The sequence below is a fragment of the Neophocaena asiaeorientalis genome, unplaced genomic scaffold (genome assembly GCF_003031525.2).
Source record: "Neophocaena asiaeorientalis asiaeorientalis breed wild unplaced genomic scaffold, Neophocaena_asiaeorientalis_V1.1 scaffold7, whole genome shotgun sequence".
Taxonomy (NCBI): Eukaryota; Metazoa; Chordata; class Mammalia; order Artiodactyla; family Phocoenidae; genus Neophocaena; species Neophocaena asiaeorientalis.
The window spans coordinates 1,117,073-1,139,804 of NW_020185337.1; the positions used below are offsets into that span (position 1 = coordinate 1,117,073).

The following is a 22,732-nucleotide window of genomic DNA, read 5'->3' on the forward strand; positions in this document are numbered from 1 at the left end:
ACAATTACAATAGCTCATCCGTTAAATCTTCAAGCAGATAATTTACATGTATTTTGCCACTTTTCAAAGGAAAAGAAAATCCATCCATCCATCTTTCTCCCTATTATGAATCTTCTAAGCCTCCCCCTATGACGTAATGTCAGCGGGGCTGCAATTAGTGCCTTTCCCTCTGCTGATATTTAAGAAGAGAGGGCGACTACGGATTCTCCCTCTGGCACGCTGCACCTCAAGTCTGCTCCTCACTTACCTGAAGAGTCTAGTCACTGGGTCACTGCCCCACATTGGAATGTAAATAAAATACCAGGATTAGGTTCCTCCCTTTTATGGGTTAAACTTTATCCCCCCAAAATGATATGCTGAAACTGCAAACCCTCCTCCACCCCAGTATCTCAGAATGCGACTATTTTTAAATGTACCAGGGATTTGTTTTTATCAGGTGTGGTAAGACACGCAGACATGGAAACAACTCTCAGGAACGAAGATGCTTGTCCTCACAGATCCCTAGAAACGGGAGGCATGGCATGGCATGCAGGGCCGCATGGGGAAGCACCGGGGAGGTCAGGAGGCAATGAGCAAAAGGAAAATGTGGGCAAGAGGGTTTATTGCAGTATCCACGTGAAGGAACAGGCAAGGCAGGGTAAGCAGGCTTAAGACTGGTTGCTATGAATTTTTTCAGCAGGCTCGGGGGTATAGAGATTGTTCCTGATTACCTGGTTCCTGGCTCTGAGGCAGTTAAGGTAGAAGAATATTGGTCTGGAGTGTTAGAACCCGAAAGCTGGGGTCGGGGAGGGAAAAACGGGCTCTGGATTGGTTAGTCTGCACTTGGAAAGTGTGCTCAGGTTAAATATCTCTAGGAATTGGTTAGCCCCAGGAAGGGCAGTCTCCCCAGGGTCAGTCAAGCCCCAGATGTCAAAACATTAGAATAATGAGACGTACTTGACAGTGTTTATTTGGAATAAGGTCACTGCAGATATCGTTAGTTAAAATGAGACCACAGTGGGGCAGGGTGGTCCTTTAATCCAAGGACTGGTATCCTGATAAGAAAACAAAGACATAGAGGGAAGATGGCCACATGAAGGCAGACATACGGGAGAGTATCATGTATCAATGAAGACAGAGATTGAAGAGATGCGCCTACAAGCCAAGGAATGCCAAGGACTGCCAGGAAACACCAGAAGGTGGATGGGGCAAGGCTCCTTCCCTAGAGCCTTCCAAGGAAGCATGGCTCTGCTGACACCCTGATTTGGGACCTCACCTCTAGAATTGTGAGAGAATAAATTTCTGCTGTTTTAAGCCATCTGGTTTGTGATACTTTGTCACAGCAGCTCTAGCGAACAAATATTGAATATATTACCTTTATCCCTTAGACTTTGGTATTAATGATCATCCATGGCTCTTACGAACAATGTGCCCAAATTCCCTTTATTGTGTTGATAGAATATTATGGGACAAATCGATAAAATGCTTATTATTGAGAATTATGCTAGAGTTGTCAGGGGTGTCAAAGAAGTGACCCATAAGAACTAGGTGCTCCGTTTACCACAGCAGGAAGGAAGGTTACAAATCGCTATGGAAGTTCACAGAGAGCTGCCAGGGATGCTCAGAAAGGTTTCGCATAAGGGAGAATGTTTGAGTCAGGGCTTGAAGAACGGGAGAGGTTTCAGGGAAGGGTGGAACTAAGGAGTGTGGGGTACATTCTGGATTCAGCAAACAGTGTGAGAAAATACACAGCCTATTCAGAGACCGCTCCTAAGCTTACATAAAGGTGGTCAGGGCCAAACTCTGGTCCATAAAGACCAATATTACTCAGCCATAAAAAAGAACAAAATAAAAATATATATACATATATAAATTAAAAAATAATAATAAATAAGAACAAAATAATACCATGTGCAGCAACATGGATGGACCTAGAGACTTTCATACTGAGTGCAGTAAGTCAGACAGAGAAAGACAAATATATGATATCGCTTATAGGTGGAATCTAAAAAAGAATGGTACAAATGAACTTATTTACGAAACAGAAATAGAGTCACAGATGTAGAAAACAAACTTATGGTTACCAAGGGGGAAGTGGGGGGAGGGATAAATTGGGAGATCAGGATTGACAATATACACACTACTATATATAAAATAGATAACTAATAAGGACCTACTGTATAGCACAGGGAACTCTGCTCAATACTTTGTAATGACCTACCTGGCAAAAGAATCTAAAAAAGAGTAGATATATGTATAAATGATTCACTTTGCTGTACAGCAGAAACTAACACAACATTGTAGATCATCTATACGCCAATAAAAATTAGTTAAAAAAGAGAACTTGTCTTTACTGGTTGCTTCTAAATTAGTCACTGCAAGTAAAGCAAGGAAGGGATATGAGGAGAGTTAAACTGGGGGGAAGACATACCTGACATTTGTAGAGGATGAATTAGAATGGGGAAAAGAGCAAACTAAGAGGGAACAGCTATGTGGTCAAGAAGTATTGAGGCAGGAAGGGGCGGGGACTGGGGTGGGGAAAGGGATCAAACTACAAATAAGGAAATAGAGCAAAGAAGTATAGTTTGCAGTCAGATGGTAGAATCACCGCTTCCAAGTGAGAGCTAAGTGGCCTTGGGCAAGTTACCTAACCTCGCTGGGCCTCAGGGTCCTCACCTGCAAAATGAAGCGAATAGCACTACCTCAGAAGGCCACTTGAGATTCCGTGAGGCGGCATCTTTAAAGCACTTAGCCCCAGCACCTGGCATACAGAGGCACTGGACCGCTGTTAGCAGTCACTGCTGATGCTGTTCACGTCACTGTTGATGTCTGTGTTCCTCTTATGTCAGAGGTACTATGGAAGAGGTAGAATTGACAGGATTTAGCCTCAGACCGGCTATGGGTCAAAGGAAAGAGGCAAAGATGACCGACGTTTCATGTCCTGGTTACCTGGCAGTATGGTCAGTTCTGCTGACAGACAGGAACCCAGGAGGCAAAGCGGGTTTGGGGAGGAAGATAATGGTGGAAGTGATGGAGAAAGTGACATTCAGGGGCTGGTATTCTAGCAGGTATCTGGGAAGGGGAAGAGCTTTAGAGGGAAGCTTTAGAGCTGAAGGCCAGCCACGCTCTCCAAAGGGTGTGACCTCCAGCACGTGGCCAAGACTGCCCGAGTACTTTAGAGGCTAACAGAGGACGCGGTGGGGAAAAGAGCTCCAAAGACGTACAGGGGAGATGCCCAGGGAGCTAAGCAAAGCACAGGAGGAGGAAGAGACAAGAGGACCAGGGAGTTTCAGGGTCATCAGAAAGTCAAGTGAGAAGAAACCTGCAAAGACTGGGGAGCTAGTGCTATCCAGAGTTACGGGAGACTGGGGAATTGAAAGACAGAGAAGGGGCCACAGCTAAATTTACCAATTTTTACAAAAAAGGAGGTTAAAGAGTGAAGTGCTGAAGAGGATGGGGATGGTGGGATTTCAGACCAATGGTTCAAAACAGAAGAAAGGGAAGGGAAGGGGAAAGATAAAGCAGATCAAGAACAGGGAATTTGGGTGGGAGGGAGGGAGACACAAGAGGGAAGAGATATGGGAACATATGTATATGTATAACTGATGCACTTTGTTATAAAGCAGAAACTAACACACCATTGTAAAGCAATTATACTCCAATAAAGATGTAAAAAAAAAAAGAACAGGGAATTTGGTGGGGCTTTTTTGTTTGGTTTTTATAACTGAGGTGCAATTGACATGTAACATTATATTAGTTTCAGGTGTACAACATAGTGATTCAATATTTGGATACACTGCAAAATGATCACCACAATAAGTTACCAATTTTTTTTCTTGTGATAAGAATTTTTAAGATCTACTCTCTTGGGACTTCCCTGGTGGCGCAGTGGTTAGGAGTCCGCCTGCCAATGCAGGAGACACGGGTTCGAGCCCTGGTCCGGGAGGATCCCACATGCCACAGAGCAGCTAAGCCCATGTGCTACAACTGCTGACCCTGCGCTCTAGAGCCCGCAAGCCACAACTACTGAAGCCCGCGTGCCTGGAGCCCGCGCTCCGCAGCAGGAGAGGCCACTGCAATGAGAAGCCCACGTGTAGCAACAAAGACCCAATGCAGCCAAAAATAAATACATAAAATAAATTTATATAAAAAAAAGATCTACTCTCTTAACAACTTTCAAATATACAATACAGTATTAGCAACTATAGTCATCATGCTGTACATTACATCCTCATGACTCATTTATCTTTTTTTTTTTTTTCTCATTTACCTTATAATTGGAAGTCTGTACCTTTTGACCCACTTCTCCCACTTTGCCCACCCCCTGGCCTCCCACCTCTGTCAACCATCCATCTGTTCTCTGTACCTATGAACTTGGGTTTTTTGTTTTGGATTTTTTTTTTTTAATTCCACAAATAAGTGAAATGATACAGTATTTATCTTTCTCTGCTTGACTTAGGGAATTTTTTTTTTTCAAAACGATAATAGTTTCACCTTCTTATCATTGTAAAAATTAAATATCTTTTCTGCTAAAATTTTAGGAAACATAGATAAAATAAAAATTCAGTTGAAAAAAACACTAAAAATCTGAAACATATAGAGTTGAGAAAGACCAAGCAATCAGATTACACAGAACTCCTACAAATCAGAAAAGAGAGAGAGAACCCAAAAGAAAAACAGGGAAAAGCATGGAGCAGAAACTTCATGAAAGGGGACAGCCATACCACCAATAAGTGTATGGAAAAAGCACTAAACCTCATTAGTTATCAGAAAAACAGAAATTAAAACCACAATAAAGGATTCCTATACACCCATCAGGATGGCTTTAAGTGAATATTAAGCTTGGGCAAGGACACGAAGAAACTGGAACTGTCATAGAGTAACTGGGTGGGAATAATTAAATGGTACAACCACTCTGGAGAACTGTTAGTTAGGCAGTATCTACTAATGTTGAACACACACATTCCCAACGACCCCAAAATGTCATTCATAGGACCATTCACTAAAGGACACATGGCAGAATGTTCTCGGCAGCAGCACCCTTGGTAACAGTCCAAAACCAAAGCAACTCAAGTACCCATCAAGAGCAGAACAGGAGGGTGGTGGTATATTCATACCATGGAATACTGTACTGCAATGAGAGTGAATGATCCATTGATTCACTCAACAGGAATGAATCTCACAAGATAAGCAAAAGAAGCCAGACACATTGGTATATTATGTTTGATTCCATTTACAGAAAAGGTCAAAGGCAGCAACCCTCACCTGTGGTGTCAGAAGTCAGGAGTGTGCTCACATATCATGGGGGTGGATGGTGACCGTGTGGGTATCAGGAAGGGCTTCTGACAATGTTTTGTTTTGTTTTGTTTGCGGTTCGCGGGCCTCTCACTGTCGCGGCCTCTCCCGTTGCGGAGCACAGGTTCCAGATGCGCAGGCTCAGCGGCCATGGCTCACGGGCCCAGCCACTCTGCGGCATGTGGCATCCTCCCCAACCGGGGCACGAACCCATGTCCCCTGCATCGGCAGGGGGGCTCTCCACCCCTCCGCCCCCCGGGCAGGGCCTTCTTTTTTTTTTTTTTTTTTTTGACTGCACCACTTGGCTTGTGGGATCTTAGTTCCCCAACCAGGGATCAAACCCGGGCCCTCGGCTGTGAAAGCGCAGTATCCTAAACACTGGACCACCAGGAAATTCCCCAATGTTCTATTTCTTGATCTGGGGGCCGATTACATGGCTATCTTGACTCTGAAAATCAAGCTGCACACTTATTATTTGTGCACATTTCTGTTATGTTTCAGCAAAAAGTTCCTTAAAGTTACTCACACAGTAAATCTCAACCTAAGATAAGCTAGTAATTTTTTAAATTATTTCAGATCCTTTTTCAACAAGATATTGAATATAATTCCCTGTGCTATACAGTAGGTCCTTGTTGTTTATCTATTTTATATATAGTAGTGTGTACCTGTTACTCCCAAGCTCCTAATTTATTTCCCCCTCCCCTTTCCCTTTTGGTAACCATAAGTTTATTTTCAATGTCTGTGAGTCTATTTCTGTCTTGTAAATAAGTTCATTTGTATCATTTTTTTTAGATTCCACATGTAAGTGATATATTGTATTTGTCTTTTTCTTTCTGACTTACTTCACTTAGTATGATAATCTCTAGGTCCATCCACGTTGCTACAAATGGCATTATTTCATTCTTTTCTATGGCTAATATTCCATTGTGTGTGTGTATGTGTGTATACACACACATCTTCTTTACTCATTCATCTGTTGATGGACATTTAGGCTGCTTCCATGTCTTGGCTATCGTAAATAGTGCTGCTATGAACACTGGGGTGCATATATCTTTTCGAATTAGAGTTTTCATCTTTCCCAGATATATGCCCAGGAGTGGGATTGCTGGATCATATGGTATCTCTATTTTTAGAATCTTAAGGACATTCCATACTGCTCTCTATAGTGGCTACCCTAGTAACTTTTAAATTTAATCATTTCAGAGTTTTCCTTCCTTTTTTGTAATGAGATGTTCAAACAACCTACTTCATTTAATATATAATGGAGGGACTTCCCCGGTGGCGCAGTGGTTAAGAATCCGCCTGCCAATGCAGGGGACATGGGTTCGAGCTCTTCTCCAGGAAGATCCCACACATGCCACAGAGCAGCTTAGCTCATGCACCACAACTACTGAGCCCGTGTTCCTAGAGCCCATGCCCCACAATGAGAAGCCACCGCAACGAGAAGCCCGCGCACCGCAACGAAGAGTAGCCCCCGCTCGCCACAGCTAGAGGAAGCCCACGTGCAGCAACAAAGACCCAACGTGGCCAAAATTAAATAATAAAATTAATTAATTAAAAAAAATATATATATATAATGGACATCTCTCCATGCCTTTAAATGGAGTGCACACCATCAATTTTATGAATATTTAGATCGCTCCCAATGTTTGTAAAGTTAAGTTTGCGCCAATTTACACTTCCAGGAGTAGTGTCTGAGAGAGAGGAATGAGATTTTACAACACAGAACACATTGTTGCTAAAGGGAGGGGAGGGAAAAGGCTAGGAAATGAACAGGCACATGATAAAGCAGAACGCAAACAATCAAATCATGTAAAAGACTCTTTGATACAGACTACATTTGTCTTCGAAAATAAAAGTACAGCTATCTAAAGAGTTAGGTGATAAATTACAATCAAGTTTTTAATCGGAGTTAAAACCAACATAATGCCTTACTAAATCAAAGCTGGAGGAAAATGAAAGCAATAAAAATATAATAGCATTTTCAACTCACAGCTTTGATTTTTAAAATGAAATTAAAGCAGGGCCTCTGAAAAAGTCAACAATTCCAAAGGAAGCAAAGAATAACTGCCTACAATAAGAATTTTGTACATTCACAGACTGAAAATTTTTGAAAACTTCACTGAAACACTTTCTAACTTGTGTGTGTCGTCATTAATAATCATTTTCCTCCAAAGAAAACCCAACTTTAATATTTTTTTATTTATTACTTATTGAGAAACACAAGATAGGAAAATAGCTTCCCACCTTCTAAGGATAAGGGCCTTCATTTCTAAGTGGAAAATACTAGAATCAGTTTTAAAAATAAAATCAAAACCTTCCACTTGCTTTTTTGAGTCCCTCTCCCACCAGCTCACTCCCATCTCATTTGAAATCATACACACATTCTTTGCCAAGTCTGCTTTTTCCCTTTTCTTCGAAAAAGAAGAATTTGTGTACAGTAAAACTTTTTCTCCATCTTGTTTCATTTTGATATTAATTAATGCTTTGTATTAACGGGCATTTTCATGTGGCTACAATAATAACTTTAAGGTACTCAAAAAGTTTTCTAAGATAAATTACCCTTAGTTGCTTATGCTACGTGCATTTCATTAAATTTTAATTGATATAAATTACAAAGAATGCACAGCGTAACTTTTTAAAAATCTGAGATACTGAATGAATCATAACACTAAATTCCTGACGAATGCCAGGGACCGGAGTTTGCTGTAACAGCAAAAGCATTTTTAATTGTGAAACTACAAATCAGCATCTACAACACTTAATGTCTACCTGCTTATGTTGCTATGCCAGCTAATGGAGCCTGAAAAAGATAGGAGCGTAGCTTACTTGACCTTATCAAAGACACACAGACAGGGAAACTTAAATTTGATATTTAAACGTCATCAGTCAGTAATACTGTAATTTCAGGAAAGCATTAGCAGTAACCATTCAAGCACTTCCCACAGCACACGGGGCTTCAATTACCAGACATCAGGCATCCCAGTCCTTCTGTGGGAGACACTACATAATACCAGAAATTGACCACAGCAGGCTAAGATAGCTTGATGTCATTAAGCATCCGATTCCTTTAATTTCCAGATTTCTGAGTCCCTCCTCACCAAGACAACATGATTTTGTCTTGTTTCCCCTGCAGGTTTACCAATAAGGATAGAACATTCTGGCTAAGCAAATGCCAGTGCCTTGGATCCTATAATAGTTTTCTTTTTCATCATAAGTGACTAAAGAACTTTGTGATTGTGATTTTGCTTCCCAGGTAACTTGACTACAGGAAGAAAACATACTGAAGACAGCAAGACAAGTGTTCTGGTCTGGGGGACAGAAATCTTTCGTGTGCTGCCATATTAGGTGTCCAGGCTTCAGCTGTCATTCTCAAACCAAGTTTAACGTGAGTCCAGCCCTGAAGCATAGATCCAATTCTTACCAATATGATCCGTCAGAGACTCTGAGCCTGAAAGGCTGAGACACACACCAAGGACTACAACATTCTCAAAGGTAATAAACATCATGCAGTAAGAGATCCAGGTAAATGCCTGCCAGCCTTCCCCAGCTGGGAACGACCTTCTGACTCCTGCGTAAACCAAGCAAACTGTATTTTCATCTTACAAATTTCTATACTAAAGGCCCATTATATTCTCTTGCAAGATGGATGGTGTGAAATAATAATAAATATACGTATACTGGTCTCTGCACCCAGTTCCTGATGCTGAGCTCCTAAAAGCCTTGTATTTGGGGGTGCTCTGAGAGTCTTTTGTTCTAGTATTTCTAGTTTATTTATTTATTTTTTTTTTATTTTTGCGGGGTGAGGGCCTCTCACTGCTGTGGCCTCTCCCGTTGCGGAGCACAGGCTCCGGACGCGCAGGCCCAGCGGCCATGGCTCACGGGCCCAGCCACTCCGCGGCATGTGGGATCCTCCCAGACCGGGGCACGAACCTGTGTCCCCTGCATCGGCAGGCGGACTCTCAACCACTGCGCCACCAGGGAAGCCCTCTAGTTTCTGATACAGAGCTCCTAGGGCCTCTGTCATTTCCTGAATGATTGGAATGTCTTACACCAAGCTCCTAAGTCCCCTGGAATTTGGGGGCTGATAAGAACATCTTCTGTTTCAATGAGGTGACTTTTGGTGGGCTTCTAGATGGGGGCTGGTCACAAGAGAGGTTAGAAGCTTGGAATTTTCAGATCTACCCACCATTCTCTGGAGAGGGGAGGGGGCAAGAAATGGAGCTAACAATCCATCATGGCTACAGGATGAAGCCTTCATAAAAATCCCCCTAGCACAGGGTATGGACTCTAGCAAATTCTCATGTCCAAGGTAGGGGTTATGGGAAAGCTGATTTCTAGCCAGTCAGTCAAAAGTACCAGGGATAACCTGGGACTTGGAACTGGTGTCTTTCATGGGGGGTGCAGTTTTGTAGGACAAGTCCTTAACTTGTGGGATCAGAGGCTAACTCCAGATAAACAGAATCAGACCTGAATCCAACTGCAGGACACGCAGCTGGCATCACAGAATTGGTTGGTGTGGGGAAAACCCACACATTTGGTGACCAGAAGTGCAGAAGACACACAGGAGTGACTTTCCTAGACAGGGGGTCTCCAGTTCCTTTTAGCAATTTTAAGTTAACTCCCTCAGCTGAAAGGGTTATTTGGACGCTTTCCAAAAAAAGGTTTTTTTAATTTCTCAATGCATTCACCATTGACCAGTAGGTATTTCTTTTAAGAATGAAAAACAAAAGATGTTTGCCTTCTGTGGTGACAACAAAGAAAGAAAATTCACATTTGTATCACACACCCCAGAAATTAACTCACAGGTTCTCAACGGAACTCTACAGGAAAGAAACTGATGAGAAGAAATGAAGGGACCCAGGAGAAACCTTCAGAACCCTCAGCAGGGAGGGGAGAAAAGACCATCGCAACACCACAGAACAGACTGAAACTACTGCACATGACTGAAAAGAATCAAAATTTAGTTTCCATGCTGGTGTGAGAGGCAGTAACAGAGATGGGTGATGCTTGCTCATTCTAGAAGTCAGCTCAGCTAAGACACTGCAGCAAAACAAGGGAATCTCTGCCATCGTTAATGGAAAATGATAGCTTAACTGCAATTCCAAGTTTCCAACATTATTCAAGAGGAGACTAATCCTGGCCACCTGATTTCTGTGACCGTTTTAGTCAACACTGGAAAGGACACATGCAAAGATCAGAGGACCTGCTTCTATACTCTTTCCTGAGAGTGCTCACAAGAGAGCTGAATAAAAAATGAAAGTCTGCACTGGAAATGTTGGCCATGAGAATACACCCATTTAATATACGTACTTTTCCCCATTAAATAAGGTAACTATGGGTCCCATGCCAACCGTAACTCCACCTGGGTGCAAATACCTGCCAATAATTACAGTAGCTACAGTGTTTCTCTGGAACAGGCTTGTTATTCAAATCATTGTGAAGACTCTATGTCAGATCCCAACATAGGAAGCAGAACACAAGGTACTTGTCTAGGAGGTGATGCTACCCTTCATACTGGCACAATGTCTGCTCCCACAGTGTTGAAAGATAGCCTCAACAACTCTTGAAACTCACCTCCTACCACCACGGACTTAGTAAACACTTGTAAGTTCCTACCTCTTCATCTGGTAAAATACATCGATGTTAGAACTTCAAACACACTGGATTCGGTTACAAGGCGTGATAATGATAGTAACCTGTGGTAACTGAAAACTTTATTCCATAATCCCTTTATCTTTCTCCAATTCTCAAAGGATTCTAGATTAAAATTGGCACTCTTCTGCTTTTTCCAGTCTCTGAGGCAAACATGAAACAACTGTCCTCCAATGAGAGTTTAATTCCTCTTCCCCTGGTTTGCCAAAAATGCCACGGGGAAGAATCAAAACAACTAAGCATTTGCTTGAGTTTTTGCCAAGAAATCTTTCCCCCACTTCCTTGATCATACAAACTCCCTTTAAAAAGAAAAAAGAAATCCTCTTCCATGTGAAAACAAAAGTGAACAGAACCATATTTTTGCCTTTTCCAAATGCCTGTTTTATATGTAGAGTCTAACTGGGCCTAACTATTCCTTCTTTCTGCAACCTTAGGAAACTTCGTGCTGGCTGGAGCAGGGACCTCACAAGAAGATACATTTAAAGCAATGTTCAGGCAGGAGTAACACAGGACCCAAGGGATTGCTCTAAAGTTTTCAACAGATTAAACGATGGAATACGTCCAAGGGAAGAAAATAAAAGGAAATGGAGATACAGTTACAACTACTGTCAGTGCACCTGTGAAAACCAATACTGCAGGTTTTAGCCAGTGGAACTGGGGTTTTGAATTTTAAATAAAGATCTCCAAAATCTGGCAAGTTACTTAACATGTCTCCACCTTCCTTTCCTTAACTATTAAATACCTAACACCAGAATATTTTGGAAGACTGGGATGATTTAACACCAAGTGTCGAATAGAAAAAGTGAGTGTGTACAACAGAGACTGTAAGAGAGTATATCAGAGAGAGAAAACAAGAAAGCTTGAAATGAGCATGACTCACAAAAAATTTAATCACAAATTAAAATGCTACCAACTATAAGCCTTTTTCATTTAACATTTTATCACATAGAATTCACTCTCTACCAAATATTGTGTGGGCTTCCGGTATGAGCTCACAATATTCCTTCTGCCGGCAATTTCCATCTCAATATTCTTCTACGTGAAGTCATTTCCAACATGCGAATCTCTCCGAATCTGCTAATCTCCCCAACCTTCTGTAGGTTAAATACTCCTGTGCTCCCATCGTACTATGCTCATGTCATTATTATATACATTATGGTCCAGGGAGAGGTGTGTGTGCCCCAATACTTGCTAAAGAATTGGCTCCTGGGGGCAGAAATCCTTTCATGGCTCTATATATTCATTATATACCAGTGACTAGTGCACAGTAGGATATAAATACATGTCTGTGAGTGAATGAATGAATGAATGAAGAAATATATGAATTGTCCCTTTTTTCATCTTCTAAAAGGGGGGGCAAACACCTCCTCAAGTGATTTCCATTTTTAACACAGATTACAATAACATAAAGATAAATTTTTCATGTGGAAATTTCAGTTTGTACACACTGTCAATCACAAAACAGTTTCTATCACCTAGATGTAATACGTACTGGCTGGAACAATGAAGTCTCCATGTAATTCATAGGTCATCAGCGGCTCTGGAAGACTCCTGTATTAAAAGGACAGCAAAGTGATTTCCATTTTTAACACAGATTACAATAACAAAGATAAATTTTTCATGTGGAAATTTCAGTTTGTACACACTGTCAATCACAAAACTGTTTCTACCACCTAGACGTAATACGTACTGGCTGGAACAATGAAGTCTCCGTGTAATTCATAGGTCATCAGCGGCTCTGGAAGACTCCTGTATTAAAAGGACAGCTTAGAATTACCAAACAAATACAAATAGGTCACCTCTTCTTGCATTCATTTTTTATAAAAAGATATTAAATATGTCATGCATTTCTTAATGTACAAAACTTCCCTAGGAAATACTTTTACATATCAAAGAAGATACATCATTCAAATGGATTCCTTTATTAAGTGTTATCTGCACCACACACTGTCCAAGTTTAAGTAGTCACAAATCTCTATCAGATCTAAGCACACAGTATTTCATATTTAATCTTGGAAAGTACCTTTATAAACATGTGATTTCATGTATAAAACTCCCTTCCACATACTAACTTATTTAAAGTCAAATATTCTATCCAACCAAATATAAACATATAATTTTGAAAATCACCTCTAGGATATTAACTGGATGCCACAAAAAAAATATGGAAAAGATTAAACAAATTTAAAGAAATCAAGTCCTCTTTTTTTTTTTTTTAAGATTTTTTTGATGTGGACCATTTTTAAAGTCTTTATTGAATTTGTTATAATACTGTTTCTATGTTTTGTTTTGTTTTTGTTTTTTTGTTTTGGCCATGAGACATGTGGGATCTTAGCTCCCCGACCAGGTATCGAACCCACACCCCCTGCACTGGAAGGTGAATTCTTAACCACTGGACCACCAGGTAAGTCCCTCCAGTCCTCTTCTCTTACATCTCTATTATAAAAATATGATATCCAATATTGATGTATGCCTATGAAATGACAGAGAAATGAAATAAAATTGATGACAACTTAAAAAACACCCATATCATTTTAATTTTCTACAAACAGATTACATAAATGGTAGATTTTTATCCTGTGGTCAACAGAATGTTACAGTTCAATCAACATTTATACATATCTTAAATTTTAAAAGACCAGATCTCCAGACTCTATAAACACCTAAAGAACACTAAGACAAGTTATCAATCTGTACAGCCCTTCTGGAGGGCAATCTGGCAAGATAAAAGATAAAAACTTTTAAAAAGTTTAAATCACGTAGCCCAGAAACTCCTCTTCAAACGCTTAAAAAAAAAGACATCAAAGATACACACACAAAAAAATTTTAAACATATGCAAAAGCCCCCAAAAAATGCCAGGGATAAAGAAGGTCATTTCATATTGATAAAGAGGTCAATTCATCAAGAAGACATAATAATCCTAAATGGTTGTTTGTTTTTTTTTAACAATCCTAAATGTTAGTGGGTCTAATAACAGGATCTTCAAAATCCAGGAAGCAAAAATGGATGGAACTGCAAGGAGAAATAGACAAATCCACAAATATGGCCAGAGACTTAAATACCTCTGTGTCTCAATAACTGATAGAATGAGCAGACAAAATCAGTTAGGATAGAGAAGATTTGACCAAAGCTATCAACCAACTTCACCTGACTGGTACGTCCATCACCTAAATGAAACGCCATCCAAAAGCAACAGAAGACACATTCTTTCCCAGTGCATATGAAGCATTTATCAAGATAAAGATATCCTGGACCATGAAACAAATCTCCATAAATTTAAAAGGGTTCAATTTATACAGGGTATTTCTCTGATTACAGTAAAAATTAAATTAGAAATCAGTAACAGAGATATCTAGAAAACCTCAAAGAAAGGAATATCAGGAAGTATTCTGAATTGAAATGAAAATACAACATATCAGAGTTTAAGGGATGTTGGTAAAGCAGTATTTGGTGGTAAATTTATACCACTAAGTACCTATGTTAGAAAAAAGAAAGGTCTTAAACTTCCTACCTTAAACAGCCAAAAAGAAAGTAAATTAAACCCAAAATAAGCAGAAAAACAGAAACAAAGATCAGAGCAGAAATCAATTAAACAGAAAACAAACAAACAGAAACAGAGAAAATAAATAAATCCAAAAACTGGTTCTTCGAAATAATCAATAAAGTTGGTATGTCTAGCCATAATAATTAGGAAATAAAAGAAAACACAAATCACCAATCAGAAATAGAGGTGACTGAAGAATCACTCCAGGTTCTAAAGTATTACAAAGAAAATAAAATATTATGAAAATATTCATGCCCACAAATTCAACAGTTTAGATGAAATGGACAAATGTCTCAAAAGACACAAACTACTAAGTCTCACTCCAAAAGAAACAGGTAACCTGAGAAACAGGTAACCCATATCAATTAGAGAAAATGAATTTGTAGTTAAAAATCCTGCCAATAAGAAAGCTCTAGGCCCAAATGACTCACTGATAAATTCTATCAAACAGTTAAAAAAGAAATAATACCAATTCTATGCAAATCCTTCCAGAAAATAGAAGAGGGAATATTTTCTAACTCATTCTTTGATGTCAGCATTTACCTTAGTACCAAAATTAAATACATTATAAGAAAACTACAGACTGGTATTACTCATGAATGTAGATGCAACTATTCTAAATAAAACGTTAGCAACTGGAATTCAACAAGATAAATAAAAGGATAATACATCATGACCAGGCTGGGTTTATCACAGAAATGTAACTGCCTTAATATTAAATTAAAATCAATGCAACTCACCATACTAGCAAACAACAGACAATTCAGTGGAGAAAGGATAGTTTTTCCCACAAATGGTACTGAAACAACTGGACATCCATATTCAAAAGTGAACTGGGATCCATATTCTATATCTTATACAACGACTAACTTAAAACAGATCATAGATCTAAGTGTAAAACCTAAAACTATAAAACTTCTAGAAGAAAACATAAAATCTTTGTGTCTTTGGATTAGGCAAAAGCACAATCCATAAAGTACAGTCCATAAAAACTAGTAAATTCAACTTCATCAAAATTTTTAAATGCTCTTTGCAAGGCACTTTTAAGGGAATGAAAATACAAGCCAGGAAGCCAGGAAGAAAACATCTGCAAAGCACATTATCTAAAGACTTGTATCCGAAATATCAAGATTTGGCAAGGATGTAAAGGAAATGGAACTCTTGTACATCGTAAGTGGAAATGTAATGAAAAACAACCACTTTGGAAAAAAGTTTGTCCGTTTCCCCAAAAGTTAAACATACACCTATCGTACAATCCAGGCGTTATACTCTTAGGATTTACCCAAGAGGAATGAAAGCCTACGTTCACTCAAAGATTTGCACGCAAAGGTTTTTAGTAGCTTTATTTATAATATCCAAAAGCTATAAACAACCCAAATATTTATTAACAGGTAAATGGATAAAACAGAAATTTGTGGTGTATCCATAAAATGGAACACTAGTTAGCATTGAGAAGGAATGAACTATTGGTCCTTGCTACAACACAGGTGAATCTGTAATTATGCTGAGGGAAAGAACCCAGATTTTAAAAAGTACATGCTATGTTATTCCATTTATATGAAATTATAGGAAGTGCAAATTAATGTATAATGACAGAAAGCAGACCAGTGGTTTGCCCAGGGATGAGGGAATGAGAAGAGAAAAGTGAGAGACAGGGAGTTCAAAGGGGCTTGAGGAAACTCTGGGGGTGATGGGAGGGTTCAGCCACTTGATTTTGGTGATGGCTTCACAGATGTACACACACATCAAACTTATCAAAATGTATACTACAAATACATGCAGTTTATTGTACGTCAGTTACACGTCAATAAAACTTCAACAAAATGGAAAAACAAATTTACAGATTATGTTCCCTACATACAACTTTTTATTGAATAAATTTCACTTGGAACATTGGATAAGTTTAAGGTGTACAGCCTATTATTTTGATACACTTATATATTGTGATATCACCGATGTGTCAGTATTTATCACATTACATAATTATAGTGTACTATTATTGTCTTCATTCATTATACTGCACCTTAGATCTCTAGGGTCTATTTACTACTCATTACAAGTTTGTACCCTTATACACCATCAATCTTATCCCTCCACCATCCCCTAGTAGCCACCATTTTATCTTACATACAGCGCTTGATGCTGCAGGACACACACGGACACACACATGTGTGCGCATGCACATGAAATGACAGCTGTAGAGGCCGACACTAAAACTTAAAAGCACTAGTGAAGAAAAAACTGTTCTTTTATTTCCTCTCTCCCTCCCTTTCATCCCCTACACTCTCACTTAGAAAAGAAAAATAAAATGAATTACACCACAGACTAAATAAAGAAAAAGAAGAGGCAATCAGAAGGAAACCTTTGGTTTTGTTTCACAACTCGAACAAGCAGGAAGTAGCGATGAAGGAAAATGCTAATCTGTCAGAGAATGAAAGTTAAAGGGCTTCGAAAAGCAAGGGGGAAAAATGAGAACACTCAGAAACCCCATAGAGGGCATTTCTTTGCCAATAAAAATGAATTTGTATCTAAGTATCTTCTACATGCTGCTTATATCACTGCTGTATGTCTAGCCAGGCAATGCAGCATAAAAAAATAAGTATTAAGTATTGTTAATGTTGGGGAAGCAGTGATAAAAATGACACGTTCCCCATACAAGATTCATTATACTGAGTCATCATACCTGTCGGCTTCTCACCCAACATGAGCTACCTCTCAACGGGCTCTGTCTAGGGGTATAAAGCATAATATTTACTAGGGTGGCATTTCCTTCCCCAAAAGTCCCATTCTCATTTCCAGGCTTAGAAGTTTCTTCCAGGTAAAATCATTTTACTACAAACCTCACAAAATAGCTCATCTCTCCCCTGACAATGGGGAAATGCTGAAATGAACACATGACCGGAAATCAAAATTATGGTCGGAACAGATGGGAAATCAACCAGAGGGCTGGAACCCAACCCTCGTTTTAGTTAAAAAAAAAAAAAAAAAAAAAAAAAAAAACTTCGCCTCAAGTCAGAAGAAGAAAACGGGAGATGCCATACATGTGTCTATTGCACATCTTTTTCTATCTCCCAGACCCTGGAGGCTTTGCTCATTTTACTTTAGTGTTTGTTGGGGGACGGAGGGGGGGATGGGGATGTTTGGCTATTTCCCTTCTTCTATTTTCAACCTCCGATCCAACATTTGCAGCGAAAAGAATTCAAGGGCAACAGCTTCTTTGGTGAGAAAAGCTATATTCAGCTTCGTGTCATTGTGCCATAAGTGACCCAGGCAGGCTGGCTCCAGAGCCCATGCTCCAAACCATCACACTGTATTACCTCTTGTGCTAAAAGAAACACCCTTGCTTGACCGTAACCAGGTAGCCAAAATGAAGGTAAATAAAAACCTCAGTTTTCTCCTCTTTGGTGCATCACCAGAAAACTTATTAATTAAATCCTAATTACTGCATCTTCAGTTGCTAAAAATAACATAGAGGAAGGGAACAGCAACCTAACTTTCAAATCTCCCAATGCATCTGCCATTTTATGATAATCACTTTATCACCTTCAGGCAGCCTGTGTATATTGTTAGGAGTGAAGTTATACAATAATAGCATCTCCTAATGTTCTTCTGTCGGCAATGCTTGCTTAAAAGTGAAATTCAATAGGATGAAGCAATGTAAAGAGAAAAAAACAGAAAAAGTAACACAAGACCAGAGACAAGAAGGAACTAACTTCAGAGAGTATCAAGAACCAGAAAGAGGGCTTCCTTGGTGGCGCAGTGGTTGAGAGTCCACCTGCCGATGCAGGGGACACGGGTTTGTGCCCCGGTCCGGGAAGGTCCCACATGCCGCGGAGCGGCTGGGCCCGTGAGCCATGGCGGCTGAGCCTGCGCGTCCAGAGCCTGTGCTCCGCAACGGGAGAGGCCACAACAGTGAGAGGCCCGCGTACCGCAAGAAAAAAAAAAAAATAACCAGAAAGAAACTGTATGTATTGCAGAAAAAGATCCTCTAGTTTATTAAACTAATTCCCCCAACAAGGGAAGAAAGAATCATGTGAAGCAGGAAAAAACACACATGCAATTTACTACAAAAGAAGTGGAGTTTTGCCCTTAGCTTCCAACCAATAACCAAATCATTTTGAACTGTACTAGGCATAAGCTTACCAAACAGTAAACTGGGTTTAAAGCTACCTCCTGGCAAAGCACCATCCTCTGCTGGTCAGATTAATATAGGAAATTTATTTTACTTTTATATCCTTCACCCATTCTGTCCTTCATCCGTCTAATACAGGCTTTCTCAACCTCAGCACTACTGACATTTTGGACATCTGGGGACAGGGAGGGCCGTCTCGCGCACTGCAGATGTTCAGCAGTCCATCCCTGGTCTCCACGCATTAGATGCCAGCAGCATCCCTCTTCAGGAATCCTGCCAACCAAAAATGTCTCCAAATATTGCCAAAGAGCCCTGGAGTAGGGCTGGAGAGTACCAAAATCACCCCCAGTTTAGAACCTCTGCTCTCATATTTGAGTGACAGAGTTAGCTCTAGATGCTGAGATACTGCAATGACCAAAACCACATAAGATGTCAATATCATCAGGAAGTGTACACTCCAATCCCAGGGTTGGGGCTAATGAGATATTACCATAATCCTCATCTAAACCAGTTAGTCACTACCAGTAGCAAACTAAACATAAGCACATAGATTTAGTCTTCATTTTACCCCCTTCTAGAACAGGGATAATAATAAGGTCGTCCCTCAGCATAAGCAGGGGATTGGTTCCAGGACCCACTTTCGACATCAAAATCTGCAGCTCAAGTTCTACAGTCTGGCCTCAGTTTCCACAGATTCAACCAACTGTGGACCATAAACATCCTACACCATCCGCGGTTGGTTGAATCCGTGAATGTGGGACCAACCTGAGGATACAGAGGACTGACTGTACTTAAAAGGTTAAGAAAAAAAATCTCAAACAGTGGCTAAAAACATCTTCTTTGGCAGTTGAGGAAGATGGCGGAAGAGGAAGACGCAGAGATCACCTTCCTCCCCACAGATACATCAGAAATACATCCACACGTGGCGCAACTCCTACAGAACACCTACTGAACGCTGGCAGAAGACCTCAGACCTCCCAAAAGGCTAGAAACTCCCCACGTACCTGGGTTGGGCAAAAGAAAAAACAGAGACAAAAGAATAGGGATGGGACCTGCACCAGCGGGAGGGAGCCGTGAAGGAGGAAAGGTTTCCACACACTAGGAAGCCCCTTCATGGGCGGAGACTGCGGGTGGCGGAGTGGGGAAGCTTCGGAGCCACGGAGGCGAGCACAGCAACAGGGGTGCGGAGGGCAAAGCGGGGAGACTCCCACACAGAAGATCGGTGCCAACTGGCACTCACCAGCCCGAGAGGCTTGTCTGCTCATCCGCCGGGGCGGGCGGGGCTGGGAGCTGAGGCTCGGGCTTCGGGTCAGAGCACAGGGAGAGGACTGGCCGTCGTGAACACAACCTAGAGCTTTACAGCAAATGCCAAAGGAACTTCTCTAGGATGAGACACAAAAGAAGGAAAAGACCTACAATAACAAACACAAAACAAACAATCCTACCTTAAGAAACAGGAAACATTTCAAATAAACAACCTAACTTGCACCTAAAGCAATTAGAAAAAGAAGAAGAATAAAACCCCAAGTTCAGCAGAAGGAATGAAATCATAAAGATCAGATCAGAAATAAATGAAAAAGAAATGAAGGAAACAATAGCAAAGATCAATAAAACTAAAAGCTGGTTCTTTGAGAAGATAAACAAAATAGATAAACCACTAGCCAGACTCATCAAGAAAAAAAGGGAGAAGACTCAAATCAATAGAATTAGAAATGAAAAAGGAGAAGTAACAACTGACACTGCAGAAATAAAAAAAATCATGAGAGATTACTACAAGCAACTCTATGCCAATAAAATGGACAACCTGGAAGAAATGGACAAATTCTTAGAAATGCACAACCTGCCAAGACTGAATCAGGAAGAAATAGAAAATATGAACAGACCAATCACAAGCACTGAAATTGAAACTGTGATTAAATATCTTCCAAAAAACAAAAGCCCAAGACCAGATGGCTTCACAGGCGAATTCTATCAATCATTTAGAGAAGAGCTAACACCTATCCTTCTCAAAATCTTCCAAAATATAGCAGAGGGAGGAACACTCCCAAACTCAGTCTACGAAGCCACCATCACCGTGATACCAAAAGCAGACAAAGATGTCACAAAGAAAGAAAACTACAGGCCAATATCACTGATGAACAGAGATGCAAAAATCCTCAACAAAATACTAGCAAACAGAATCCAACAGCACATTAAAAGGATCATACACCATGATCAAGTGGGGTTTATCCCAGGAATGCAAGAATTCTCCAATATACACAAATCACTCGACGTGATACACCATATTAACAAACTGGAGGAAAAAAACCGTATGATCATCTCAATAGATGCAGAGAAAGCTTTCGACAAAATTCAACACCCTTTTATGATAAAAACCCTGCAGAAAGTAGGCAGAGAGGGAACTTTCCTCAACATAAAAAGGCCATATATGACAAACCCACAGCCAGCACTCTCCTCAATGGTGAAAAACTGAAACCATTTCCACTAAGATCAGGAACAAGACAAGGTTGCCCACTCTCACCACTCTTATTCAACATAGTTTTGGAAGTTTTAACAAGCAGCTCATGCAGCTCAATATCAAAAAAACAAACAACACAATCCAAAAATGGGCAGAGGACCTACATAGACCTTTCTCCAAAGAAGATATACAGATTGCCAATAAACACATGAAAGAATGCTCAACATCATTAATCATTAGAGAAATGCAAATCAAAACTACAATGAGATAACATCTCACACCGGTCAGAATGGCCATCATCAAAAAATCTAGAAACAATAAATGCTGGAGAGGGTGTGGAGAAAAGGGAACCCTCTTACACTGCTGGTGGGAATGTGAATTGGTACAGCCACTATGGAGAACAGTATGGAGGTTCCTTAAAAAACTACAAATAGAACTACCATATGACCCAGCAATCCCACTACTGGGCATATACTACAGGGCATATACCCTGAGAAAACCATAATTCAAAAAGAGTCATGTACCAAAATGCTCATTGCAGCTCTATTTACAATAGCCAGGAGATGGAAGCAACCTAAGTGTCCATCATCGGAAGAATGTATAAAGAAGATGTGGCACATATATAAAATGGAATATTACACAGCCATAAACAGAAACGAAATTGAGTGATTTGTAGTGAGGTGGATGGACCTAGAGTCTGTCATACAGAGTGAAGTAAGTCAGAAAGAGAAAGACTAATACCGTATGCTGACACATGTAAATGGAATCCAGGAAAAAAAAAAAATGTTATGAAGAACCTAGGGGTAAGACGGGAATAAAGACACAGCCCTACCAAAGCATGGACTTGAGGATATGGGGAGGGGGAAGGGTAAGCTGTGACAAAGTGAGAGAGTGGCATGGACATATACACACTACCAAACATAAAACAGAGAGCTAGTGGGAAGCAGCCACAAAACACAGGGAGATCAGCTCGGTGCTTTGTGACCACCTAGAGGGGTGGGATAGGGAGGATGAGAGGGAGGGAGACGCAAGAGGGAAGAGATATGGGAACATATGTATATGTATAACTGATTCTCTTTGTTATAAAGCAGAAACTAACACACCATTGTAAAGCAATTATACTACAATAAAGATGTAAAAAAATTAAAAATGAAAAAACTAAATCTTCTTTAAATAAAATACTTGAAAATAGGTAACACACACCTGAACCCACTGATAAATGGTAATTTCATTAAAAAGTGGGCCAACTGGACGACACAGGCCTCCTGATGTAATAACACAACAGGAAGAATACAGCACTGCTATTATGTATTCTTGCAATAAATAAACAAACAAAAGCCGAATGTGAATCTAACGAAGCCTATAGATTTAACTATTAGCTTATAGGAAACATGACAGGTAACAGAGAAAGCTGAGGATACCACCAGCCATATCTAAAATGTGGAAAATTCTGTTTTAAAAAATGACTCAGGGGCTTCCCTGGTGGCGCAGTGGTTGAGAGTCTGCCTGCCGATGCAGGGGACACGGGTTCGTGCCCCGGTCCGGGAAGATCCCACATGCCGCAGAGCGTCTGGGCCCGTGAGCCATGGCCGCTGAGCCCGCGCGTCCGGAGCCTGTGCTCCGCAACGGGAGAGGCCACAACAGTGAAAGGCCCGAGTACCGCAAAAA

General features: G+C 40.3%; 1 protein-coding gene across 5 annotated transcripts in view; it reads right to left on the minus strand.

Moving 5' to 3' along the window:
* The window catches only part of ARHGAP10 (Rho GTPase activating protein 10), a 321,959-nt gene that overhangs the window by 94,104 nt on the left and 205,123 nt on the right, over positions 1 to 22,732 (minus strand). For 3 of the 5 annotated variants that reach the window (XR_003002000.1, XM_024736121.1, XM_024736120.1), the window contains one exon: positions 12,422 to 12,480. Coding sequence is in view for 4 of the 5 variants with exons in the window: in XM_024736121.1 (XP_024591889.1) it covers positions 12,422 to 12,480 (59 nt within the window). In the remaining variant the exon portion in view is untranslated. Of the gene's footprint in view, positions 1 to 12,421; positions 12,481 to 12,619; positions 12,679 to 22,732 lie in introns of all 5 variants that reach the window. The other 2 variants (XM_024736122.1, XM_024736119.1) reach the window with 1 other exon arrangement.